This window comes from Pan paniscus, chromosome 17 (genome assembly GCF_029289425.2).
Source record: "Pan paniscus chromosome 17, NHGRI_mPanPan1-v2.0_pri, whole genome shotgun sequence".
Taxonomy (NCBI): Eukaryota; Metazoa; Chordata; class Mammalia; order Primates; family Hominidae; genus Pan; species Pan paniscus.
Window position 1 is genome coordinate 52,644,336 of NC_073266.2, and position 12,010 is coordinate 52,656,345.

General features: G+C 42.9%; 1 protein-coding gene across 3 annotated transcripts in view; it reads right to left on the reverse strand.

Annotated features, from left to right (window-relative positions):
* The window catches only part of ZSCAN30 (zinc finger and SCAN domain containing 30), a 39,485-nt gene that overhangs the window by 4,318 nt on the left and 23,157 nt on the right, over positions 1-12,010 (reverse strand). For all 3 annotated transcript variants that reach the window (XM_008955686.4, XM_003830236.5, XM_063597321.1), the window contains 2 exons: positions 8,544-9,054; positions 8,112-8,256 (listed from right to left, as the gene is read on the reverse strand). In XM_008955686.4, coding sequence (XP_008953934.1) covers positions 8,112-8,256; positions 8,544-8,951 — 553 coding nt within the window. In that variant the 5' untranslated portion in view covers positions 8,952-9,054. The remainder of the gene's footprint in view (positions 1-8,111; positions 8,257-8,543; positions 9,055-12,010) is intronic.

Here is a 12,010-nt window from a genome sequence, read left to right on the forward strand (position 1 = left end):
ATCTTCCCAAAAGCCCTCTAAATGTATATGCATTTTACATATCAGGAAACTGAGGCTCAGAGAAGCTAAGTGAGGCCATAGAAGTAATAATTGCTAAGAGTTAGGATTCAAATAAACATTCTTAACATCAAAACTTGTAATCTTTATGCTATCTGCCTTCCATATTGGAAGGATGCAGGGCTGTAGTTGCACTGAATCAAAATATAACTTAAAAATCATTTAAATTTGGCTTTGGAAAAGCATTATGCTTTTATATAAAAATGAATACCTATTTCTGATATTAAGTTCACAACACTTCAAACACAACAATAAAGCACCACAATTGATACCTGATCAAAGCAGAGGGTTGTCTGGCTTCCCGTTTTCCCCATTCCTTACCAGAAATTAAACACAGACGACATCACCTCTAAAATTCATATTGTCCTTGGATTTTAGATAGAAATTTATTCATTGTTTCATTTATTCAAAAAGAAAACATTTATGAAAAATATACTTGCATACAATAGAGGCATAAAAATTAAAAGTACCAAATAGGTTAAAGTCAGAGACCCAACAACCTAATGAGAAATTTTCTGAAAGTAATAAATAGGTCAAATTATTAAGAGTATCAATTATAGGGTATAAAGTGGCAATATAATTGTGTAGGGACAAAATTAAGGGCAATGAAAATTAGAAAAGCAATGTAACTTATGGGATTTAAATACGTCTTCAAATTCTGTAACTATATGAAGTCAAATTATGAGACCAGAGAAAAATTTTGTCCTCAGATGTATACATCAGGAAGACATCAAGATTTTTATTTGTTCAACTATACATTTATTATTGTATTTAAAAAGTTGGAATAAATAGCTAACTAGAGTAATTCTTAGAAAAGACAAATAGAGATTACAAGTAGAGACTGGGCACGGTGGCTCACACCTGTAATCCCAGCACTTTTGGAGGCTGAGGCAGGCAGATCGCTTGAGGCCAGGGGAGTTCAAAACCAACTTGGCCAACATGGCAAAACCCCATCTCTACTAAAAGTATAAAAAATTAGCCAGGCATGGTGGTGCATGCCTGTAATCCCAGCTACTCGGGAGGCTGAGGCACGAGAATCACTTGAACCAGGGACGTGGAGGTTGCAGTGAACCAAGATCACACCACTGCATGACAGAACAAGACTGTCTCAAAAAGAAAAAAAAAAAGATTACAATAAGAAATGGTCACTTGATTATTCAGAAATACTTGCATAGAGATAACCCAATTAGTATCTCCCAAGAATGAAAACTAATTCGTAATCAGGCCCAAGTCTGGAGGCTGGAGGGTGGGGTACAGATTTATAAGAGGCTCTTTGGAGGAGAAATAAGGCACAGGTATCTCTGTTAGAAGAGCTCTTCTGTTTTTGTTGTTGTTGTTGTTGTTTGTTTGTTTTTGAAACAGAGTCTTGCTCTGTCACTCAGGCTGGAGTTCAGTGGTACAATTATCAGCCACTGCAGCCTTGAAATCCTGGACTCAAGGGATCCTCCCACCTCAGTCTCCCCAGTAACTAAGAGTACAGGTGCGCATCATTGCATCCAGTTAATTAAAAATTTTTTTTTGTAGACACGGGGTCTTGCCATGTTGCCCAGACTGGTCTTGAACTCCTGGTCTCAAGCAATCCTCCTGCCTCCGCCTCCCAAAGTGATGGAACTACAGGCATGAGCCACCACACCCAGCTAGCTTTTCTCTTTAACACACCTCCTGCTTTTCTTACTTCTCTGGGGTGGCTCCTCAGTGAGTTCTGCCAGCTCAGCAGTTCAGTGAGCAATTCCATCCTGTTTAGTTTAAAATCCTTTTAACTAGGGATGTGGCCTTCAATTGCATATTGACGAATATGCTTTTAGCCTTAATGCTATGTCAGTGATGCTCCACTGCCCACCCAGTTCCCCTTTACCAATATGATGCCTCCTTCCCTCAGCCACTGTGAATGTTGGCTCCTCCAATGATGTGAATGTCTGTGTCTCCCCAGAATTCATATGTTGAAGTCCTAACCCCGAAGGTGATGGTATTAGGAAGTGCGGCCCTTTGGAAGGTGACTAGGTCATGAGGGCTTAGTGACCTTATAAAATAGGCCCTATGGTGCTCATTTGCCCCTTCCACCACGTGAGGACACAGTGAAAAGGTGCCATCCATGAGAAAGTGGGACCTTACCAAATACAAATCTGCTAGCACCTTGAACTTCTCAGCCTCCAGAACTGTGAGAAGTAAATCCGTGTTGTTTACAAGCCACTCAGTTGATAGTATTTTGTTATAGCAGTCCTAACCGATTAAGACAGCTCCTAACTATACAGAGATGCCTCCTTCTGTGGAGAATTACCCTGGCTGATGAGAGCCACTTGGCCCAGGAAGTAACTTCCACCTTCATTGCCCCATCTCTGCGTCAAGAAGAGACAACTCTGCAGTGCAATTATGCTTCAGCGGCCCATGAAATGCTCCAAGGATTAGACCAAGGCTAGACTGTAACTGAGACCACATCATTGCTTGCTCTTTTCCCTTCCTAATCCTGCTTCTCTCCCTCCATTACAGATTTTTCCTGAAGAACACATCGTCAATAAATCACCTGCACCCAAATCTCCATCTCAGGCGCTACTTCTGGCAAGGCATATCATGAGGCTAGTGAAGCACCTACAAGAAACTTATAACTCAAGGTTGTAAAAATGGCATGGTGACTCTTACAATCATATCACAGTGGGCCTCTCCAACAATTTAAACCTCATGACCTAGGTGAAAGCTGTAAAAGGATCCACATTAATTCTTCAGAGGCAGGGCTAAGACTTTCAAGACTGAAAAGAGACTAGCATAAGGAGACTTAACAGGAACCCAGTCAAGGCCATTCATGGCCATGGGACCACGCATAAATGGAGAACGAGTAAATTTTGCTAAGTCCAAGGACATTGGAGAGATAGAGTCACTATTACTGATATGGTGACTGAGTCAACAACATACTGCCACTATGAAGTAATAAGAAAATAAAAAGTTAAAAAATGTAACAGATAACAGTTGGAGGGTGAATATATTTTAAATCAATCAGATCCTCATTAGAGTATTTTATTTTGTCTTGATCCCCAAACTTCAGATGAATGTGGAGAAACTGAAGCATGTCCAGAGAAAAGTGGCAAGATATCCAAACAGACAGAACACAGATGGGATCAGAGGGAGTGAGAGGCTTAGTTAAAACAAGGTCAGGAGGCTGGGCACGGTGGCTCATGCCTGTAATTCCAGCACTTTGGGAGGCCGAGGCGGGTGGATAACAAGGTCAGGAGTTTGAGAACAGCCTGACCAATATGGTGAAACCCCATCTCTACTAAAAATACAAAAATTAGCCAGGCGTGGTGGCGGGTGCCTGTAGTCCCAGCTACTCGGGAGGCTGAGGCAGGAGAATCGCTTGAACCCAGGAGGTGGAGGTTGTAGTGAGCCAAGATCACACCACTGCACTCTAGCCTGGGCGACAGAGCCAGACTCCATCTCAAAAAAAAAAAAAAAAAAAAAGGTCAAAGTGCAGTGTACTCACTGCATTCAAGTATAGATTGTGTTTTATGAGGACTCTGTAAACTAAAGAAAGTGGATTATGAATAAAGTTGGGAGTATTTCATATGGACATAAGGAAGAATTTTAATATAGTATGTTTACTAGGGTTTCCATAACAAAATACCACAAAATGGGTGGTAAACAACAGAAATCTCTTTTCTCACAATTCTAGAGACTAGAAGTCCAAGATCAATGTGTCAGCAGGTTTGGTTTCTTCTCTCTCCTTGGCTTGCAGATGATGGCCACCTTCTTTTCTTGTTGTTGTTGAGATAGTCTCACTCTGTCATCCAGGCTGGAGTGCAGTGGCACAATCTTGGCTCACTGCAACCTCCACCTTCTGGGCTCAGGTGACCCTCCTGTCTCAGCCTCCCAAGTAGCTGGGGCTATAGGCATGCACCACCATCCCTGGCTAATTTTTGTATTTTTAGTAAAGACAGGGTTTCACAGTGGTCTTGAACTCCTGACCTCAAGTAATCTGCCTGCCTCAACCTCTTAAAGTGCTGGGATTACAGGCATAAGCCACTGCACCCGGCCACAGATGGCCACTTTCTTGCTAGGTCCTCACAAGATCATCCCTTGGTCTGTGTTGTGTCCTAATCTCCTCTTCTTTTAAGGACATCAATTATTTTGGATTAAGGCCAACCCTAATGACCCCATTTTAACCTTTATAAAGGCCCTATCTCTAAAAAAATGCAGTCATACTCTAAGGTTCTGGCTGGGGGTTACATTTTCAACATATGAATTTTGAAGGGACACAACTCATCCCATAACAAATAACAATATGAAAAGCCCAAGAAACACTTACCACAGTCTCTGTTCCTTAAGATTTAAAAAAAAACAAAGTAAAAATAGTCTACCTAAATGATTTCGTCATTTACCTGATTTAAGGCAGGGGACCTGATGAGATGAATTTTCTTTTTTAAAAGTTTAATTTAAGTTCCAGGATGCATGTGCAGGATATGCAGGTTTGTTACGTAGGTAAATGTGTGCCATGGTGATTTGCTGCACCTATCAACCCATCACCTAGGTATTAAGCCCCACATGCATTAGCTATTTATCCTGATGCTTTCTCTCCCACCCCCACAGGCCCCAGTGTGTGTTGTTCCTCTCTCTGTTTCTATGTATTCTCATTGTTCAGCTCCCACTTATAAGTGAGAACACGTGGTGTTTGGTTTTCTGTTCCTGTGTTAGTTTGCTGAGGATAATGGCTTCAGGCTCCATCTGTGTCCCTGCAAAGGACATGATCTCATTCCTGTTTATGGCTGTATAGTATTCGATGGTGTATACATACCACATTTTCTTTATCCACTCTATCACTGGTAGGCATTTGAGTTGAATCCATGTCTTTGCTATTGTGAGTAGTGCTGCAATGAACATATGCATGCATATATCTTTATAATAGGATAATTTATATTCCTTTGAGTATATACCCAGTAATGGGATTGCTGGGTCAAGTGGTATTTCTGGTTCTAGGTCTTTGAGGAATCACCACACTGTCTTCCACAATGGTTGAACTAATTTACATTCCCACCAACACTGTAAAAGTGTTCCTACTCCTCCACAGCATTGCCAGCATCTGTTGTTTCTCGACTTTTTAATAATCGCCATTCTGACTGCCATGAGATTGTTTCTCATTGTGGTATTGATTTGCATTTCTCTAATGATCAGTGATGTTGAGCTATTTTTTATATATTTTTTGGTGCATAAATGTCTTCTTTTGAGGTCTCTGTTCATGTCCTTTGCCCACTTTTTAATGGGGTTGTTTTTTTCTTGTAAATTTAAGTTTCTTGTAGATCCTGGATATTAGACCTTTGTCAGATGGATAGATTGCAAAAATTTTCTCCCATTCTGTAGGTTGTCTGTTCACTCTTATAATAGTTTCTTTTGCTGTGCAGAAGCTCTTTAATTACGTTCCATTTGTCAATTTTTGCTTCTATTGCAATTGCTTTTGACATTTTCATCATGAAATCTTTGCCCATGCCTATGTCCTGAATGGTATTACCTAGATTTTTTTACTAGGGATTTTATAGTTTTGGGTTTTACATTTAAGTCTTTAGTCCATGTTGAGTTTATTTTTGTACAAGGTGTAAAGGAGGGATCCAGTTTCAGTTTTCTGCATATGGCTAGCCAGTTTTCCCAGCACCACTTATCAAATAGGTAATCCTTTCCCCATTGCTTGTTTGTGTCAGGTTTGTCAAATATCACGTGGTTGTAGATGTGCAGTCTTATTTCTCAGATCTCTATTCTGTTCCATTGGTCTATGTGTCTGTTTTTGTACCAGTACCATGCTGTTTGGATTATAGTAGCCTTGTAGTACAGATTGAAGGCAGGTGGCATGATGCCTCCAGCTTTGTTCTTTTTGCTTAGGATTGTCTTGGCTATAAGGGCTCTTTTTTTTGTACCATATGAATTTTAAAGTATTTTTTTCTAATTCTGTGAAGAATGTCAATGGTAGTTTAATGGGAATAACACTGAATCTATAAATTACTTTGGGCAGTATGGCCATTTTCATGATATTAATTCTTCCTATCCATGAGCATGGAATGTTTCTCCATTTGTTTGTGTCCTCTCTGATTTCCTTGAGCAGTGGTTTGTAGTTCTCCTTGAAGAGGCCCTTCACCTCCCTTGTTAGCTGTATTCCTAGGTATTTTATTCTCTTTGTAGCAATTGTGAACGGGAGTTAATCATGTTTGGCTCTCTGGTTGTCTATTGTTGTTCAGGTGTGCAGTACAGACACAGAGATATAGGAATCTCTGTATATAGGAATGCTTATGATTTTTGCACATTAATTTTGTATCCTGAGACTTTGCTGTAGTTGCTTCTTGGCTTAAGAAGCTTTGGGGCTGAGACGATAGGGTTTTCTAGACATGGGATCATATTTTCTGCAAATAGAGACAGCTTGATTTCCTTGAGATGAATTTTCAAAACCCGTTTTAATGTAGCACCTGCTTGGTGCAGAAGATACTTAAGAGGGCCTGCTTGGCTAATGGTAGTATCAGGGTATGATGCCTGGGGAAGGTTGGGAAGCAGTTTCCCAGAAGAATTCAGTGGATGGATGGTATGGATTCCTTTGGTGAACTGCCAAGGTCCAGGGTCTGGCCCTTGGGCTTAGGTCCTCATATACCTAATTTTATCATCATACAAAAATAGATTTATCTCTTGGGGTAGACTCTTAATAACTAAGCCCGTGAAACTCAGTAATAAAAACAGAATGAGAATTAATGAGTAATGTAACCATCACATGGACTGGACTGAACAAATGCAATTTTCTTATTACAGCTAAGCTTCATAGGAAGTTAATAAGATTGCTTGGTGAAGACAAAATCAGAAGGGTAGTCAGATTTAACAAAAGATTAATGAGAACAAGCTGGTATACCTGATATATCTGCTGCCCATAAGGATGATTTTGCCAATAACATAATCAAAGTCCTTTCAGTTCTAATCCCTGGCATCTGTGACAGCTATCAATTTATTGCCTCAGTTTCAAATCTACGCTTCATTGCCCTGTCTGTGATACTGGACTATTTGCCAGCTGGCATGATGTGAGCTTTATCAATAGAGGGGGTTGCAGAGGAACTGGAAGAAAGGGCTTTTCTTCCTGGTTCTGGCATGTTCTTTGTGTTTGTTTCTGTAGCACATGGGACACCCAGCAGTACACATCCCAATGAGTTCCAAACGCCCCATCCCTATGGGTAGCTTCCCAGCAAGTTCTGTACCAGGTCAGCTCCCCATGGGGAGCTCCTAGCACCCCAGAGTGTGGCTCCTCAGTGAGTTCTGCCAGCTCAGCACTGCAGTGGCATCTCCATCCAGTGGGCTGTGGCTGTGCCCTCTCCAACAAGGCCTGGATCTAAGACCTGGCAGGAAAGGGGAAGTTGTGGCACCCTCCTGCAAATTTGTTCTTACCTTGGATGTTCTGCCTCAGCCCTAGAGACACTCTATATCTGTTATTCCTGTATTCTTTTGAGTTTCACTTTTTGTTATAACACTTAGTAGTTAATAATTCTTAACATTAAACTTTCCCTGTTCAAGTGATTATGTGGTTTCTATTACTGAAAATGTATTCATCTCCATCTTAGGGACTGTCTTGCCAATGAAGCCAAAATTAAATAACAGAATACTGAGCTTTGAATATTATGGATATTTAGCCAGGCATGGTGGTGTACAACTGTAGTCCTAGCTACTCTGGAGGCTGAGGCAGGAGGATCACTTGAACCCAGGGGTTCAAGGCTGCTGCAGTGAGCTGTGGTTGCACCACTGCACTCCAACCTGGGTGATAGAGTGAGACCCCATCTAAAAAAAAAAAAAGAAAGAAAAAAGAAAAAGAAAAAAAATAATTATGGGTATTAGAGAATTTTACTAAAGACTTTAATTCTTAACCCAAAGTTACAAATGATACTGGAATTTCAGATTCTAGGCAGAGCCTAAGGAAGAATATTTCTAGGCAAAGAAGCCTTTCCACAATACTTAGTGATAGCCACAAGTGGCTGTCATTAAGAAAATGAACCGTGCCACAGTTGATAGCTCTCACCTCCATCCTCAACCCCACATGGACTGGGGCTTCTCACCTCTCTCCTGGAAAGCCTGGGACTCCTGAGTCTCAGTCTTGCACTGGTTCTCTAAGGGCTGCACCGGGCTATTCAGAGACAGAGACTTCAGTGCTCCTGTGGATGTCATTTCCTGCCAGAACATTTCTTGGCCATGAGTTGTGTCCTAGGAGTAATCAAGTACCAGCACTATCATTCTGAGGATACACAAGCAGAAAACTCCTAGAGCAACAGGGCAGTAACAGAAGAATCAAAAACTCATTCAAATGATTAGAGAGAAAAAAAACAGGACCTTAAGAGCCCTAGTGACTTGAACCCAATGAGTGAATAATTAATAACCCAAAAGAAAGAAACTGTATAATTCTCTGAGAGCTGAGTCAATGCCCCAGTCATAATTATGGCTTCCCCATTAACTTACAATAGATCAAACAAACAAAAATGTTTACTTCTTACCTGTTGCCTTGGCTCCTCCAGTTCTTTTTCCAGCTCCTCCAGCATAGTCACAGCTTCCTCTCCATTCTCTGGCCGATGCTCTCGCAGCCAAGCTTGCAGCTCCTCAGGAAGGATGGCCAGGAACTGCTCCAACATCAGCAGCTCCAGGATCTGCTCCTTGGAGTGCACCTCCGGCCTCAACCACTGACAGCAAAGCTCTCGCAGCCGGCTCAGAGCCTCCCGAGGGCCAGTGGAGTCAGAGTAACTAAACTGCCTGAACTTCTGCCGGAATACCTCTTGGCTCCAGGGGTTTTCCTGAAGGCCAAAGTCCTGGTCCAAAACATAATTTTCTTCTTCAACCTTGACAACTAGAAGTCCTTCCTGTTCTTCTGGAGCATGGTAGGCCAAGACTGTGGCCTCTCCTGACATTCTGGGCAGAGACAGTCTGAAAAGGCTGCCCAGGTGAGGCAGGGAGGAGATGGAGATTTGCGTCTGAGAGATTCCTTCTGAATTCCAACTCCCCAGGACGCTCCTGAGGGTGGACAATGCTCATGTTACACAGGGAAAATAATGTACTTGGAATATAAATACAGGTTTTTGAAGCCCAGTTGCCAGGGAGCATAGCATTGTAAAGAAAACTGACTAACAGGGCACTTCCACATAAATGATACATTTATAGATGACTCAGGATTTTTTTAGGATGTGAAAGAAAAATGTTAGTATGGCTGAAATCAATTTGGCCTTTAGTAATACTGTTAGGAACAACATTAGGGATAATAAAATAGTGCTTGTAGATTACAGAGAGCAAGAAAAGCACTATAGTATATGATTACATCTCAGAAATAACCACCATTTTATTGAGCACTAGCTTGATACTTAACATAAATTTTATATGCTTTTCCTAACAAGTCTATAAGGACAATCAAAATTATGCCCATTTTTGCCAGGCAGGGTGGCTCACGCCTGTAATCCTAGCACTCTGGGAGGCTGAGGCGGGAGGATCACCAGGTCAGAAAATCGAGACCATCCTGGCTAACATGGTGAAACCTCATCTCTACTAAAAATACAAAAAGTTAGCCGGGCGTGGTGGCGGGCGCCTATAGTCCCAGCTACTCGGGAGGCTGAGGCAGGAGAATGGCATGAACCGGGGAGGGGGAGCTTGCAGTGAGCCAAGATGGCGCCACTGCACTCCAGCCTGGGCAACAGAGTGAGACTCCGCCTCGGAAAAAAAAAAAAAAAAAAATTACGCCCATTTTCCTAACGAGGCTACTAAGTCATAAGTTGACCAAAGACAGCCAGGGAGCAGCAGAACTGGGCTCTGCAACCAAAGTCTTTAGCTCTTTCTATTATGCTATGGGGCATCCCAAAAGAAGGGAACTCACACTTAATAAACACCTACTATGGGCCAAGCACTTTACAAATACTATTTTACTGGAGCTTGACAATAACACCATCAGGTATTATCATCTCAATTTTACAAATGAGGAAACTAAGGTTCTTAAAAGCCAAGTAATTTGTCCAAGGCTACAAACTGGTAAATAGCAAAGTCGAGACATGAACCCAGGCTGCAACTCTACAGTACTTGCTCTTTTTATTTCTTTTTATTACAGAATGGGTTGATGCCCAGGACAATCTTGGCTGATACTAAATCAGAAATGATGGTGAAAATGTTAGGAAGGGATCATGGAGAATGGGCAAGGTGAATGTAGAAACAAGGAAAAATTATTCTTGACTTTTAAGTCGCAAGGTTCTGAAACAGCACAAAGAAAAATGGATTCTTTCAACAAACACTTCAGCATTCACTCTGTGCTAGATAGCATACTAAAGAGCAGTCTCAGAATTAAAAGATGTGTACCAAAGGACTCTTAGTTTATTATGGGAAAGCAACACGTAAACACAGTGATAAATCCAAGGACGGAGCGAAGTAGACAAGGTAGCACAAGGGAAAGATGACTGACCAAGACCAAGGAGAAAGGGATGGGAAGAGCCAGAAAGAGCTGCCTGGAGGAGACATCTCAGCAGAGCCTGATATGAGTGAGCTGAGTGAGATGGAGAGGAAGGTCACCCAGGCAAAGTGAAAATGGGTATGAGAGAATGTGGCCCACTGAGGAAACTGAAGGTAGTTTGGGGAGACCAGATTAATGGCTGTCACTTCTGACTACGGCTCAAAATCAGCCATGAAACATGAACTGCAAGGCAGACTTCTTGAGTCAGAATCTCCATGGGACAGGGCTTTAGTAAGTGCCACAAGAGCTTCTGATGAGCAGGCAGGTTAAGAAGCCGGTGCCAGACCCTGGGGCACAGTTAATGAATGGTGAGAGAGGAGGTCTGAGAAGTTGAACTACAGAGTTTGCATTTGATCCCCATGGCCACAGTGATGGCTGGAAGGTCTGTGTGCCCACCCAGAGAGTGGCGTGGAGAAGACATGGGAAGGGGTTTGTTGCAACCATTCAGAAGAGAGACTGAGAGACTGAGCTATGGGAGGCAAAAGACAAAAAGATGGGAGATTTGACAGGACTTGACACACCGTATAAGGGCTTGGAAGAGAGAGGGGTCAAGGACTCAAGTTTGTGGTTGGCCCTTGTGACTAGAGGATGATGGTGCTATTTGCTGAGCTATTCATTAAGAAAGTTAGGTCTGAGATGCCTATGAAGCAGCGTCTCCTAAACCGTGCTTTGCCAGGTATTAATAGATTTTTCATACATAGCTAAACACAAGAACCCTGGGGATATTTCTCCTAATTTTTTTTTTTTTTTTTTTTTTTTGAGACAGAGTCCACTCTTTCGCCCAGGCCAGACTGCAGTGGCGCTATCTCGGCTCACTGAAAGCTCCGCCTCCCGGGTTCACGCCATTCTCCTGCCTCAGGCTCCCGAGTAGCTGGGACTACAGGCGCCCGCCACTGCGCCTGGCTAATTTTTTGTATTTTTAGTACAGACAGGGTTTCACTGTGTTAGCCAGGATGGTCTCGATCTCCTGACCTCGTGATCCTCCCGCCTCGGCCTCCCAAAGTGCTGGGATTACAGGCATGAGCCACCGCGCAGGGCCTTCTCTTAATTTTTTAGTGTAAAATACCAGAGACCAAGCACAGTGGCTCATGCCTGTAATCCCAGCATTTTGGGAGGCCAAAGGCAGGAGGATCACTTGAGTCCAGGAGTTTGAGACCAGCCTGGACAACATAGTGAGATCCTGTCCCCTCTTGGCTTCCTCGGGGAGCCAAGAGAAAGGCTGAGACCCGTCTCAAAACCGAGCTTTGGCCACGTGAGAAGTGGCAGGAAGGAGCCCATTGGCGAGTGTCAGACTCCTGAGCCTGCAGCCCGACACAAGACACGCTGGGTAAGCGCCTGAGGAGTCAGCTGACCAAAAAGGCGGGTGGCTGAGTGGGCAAGTGGAAATGGATGGCGGGACTGACCGACGGAGCGGCGGGCGGGACCCCAGATACAGCCGAGCCCCGGCCTGTGGCCGAGGGGTCGAAGAAAGGCGGCGCGGAG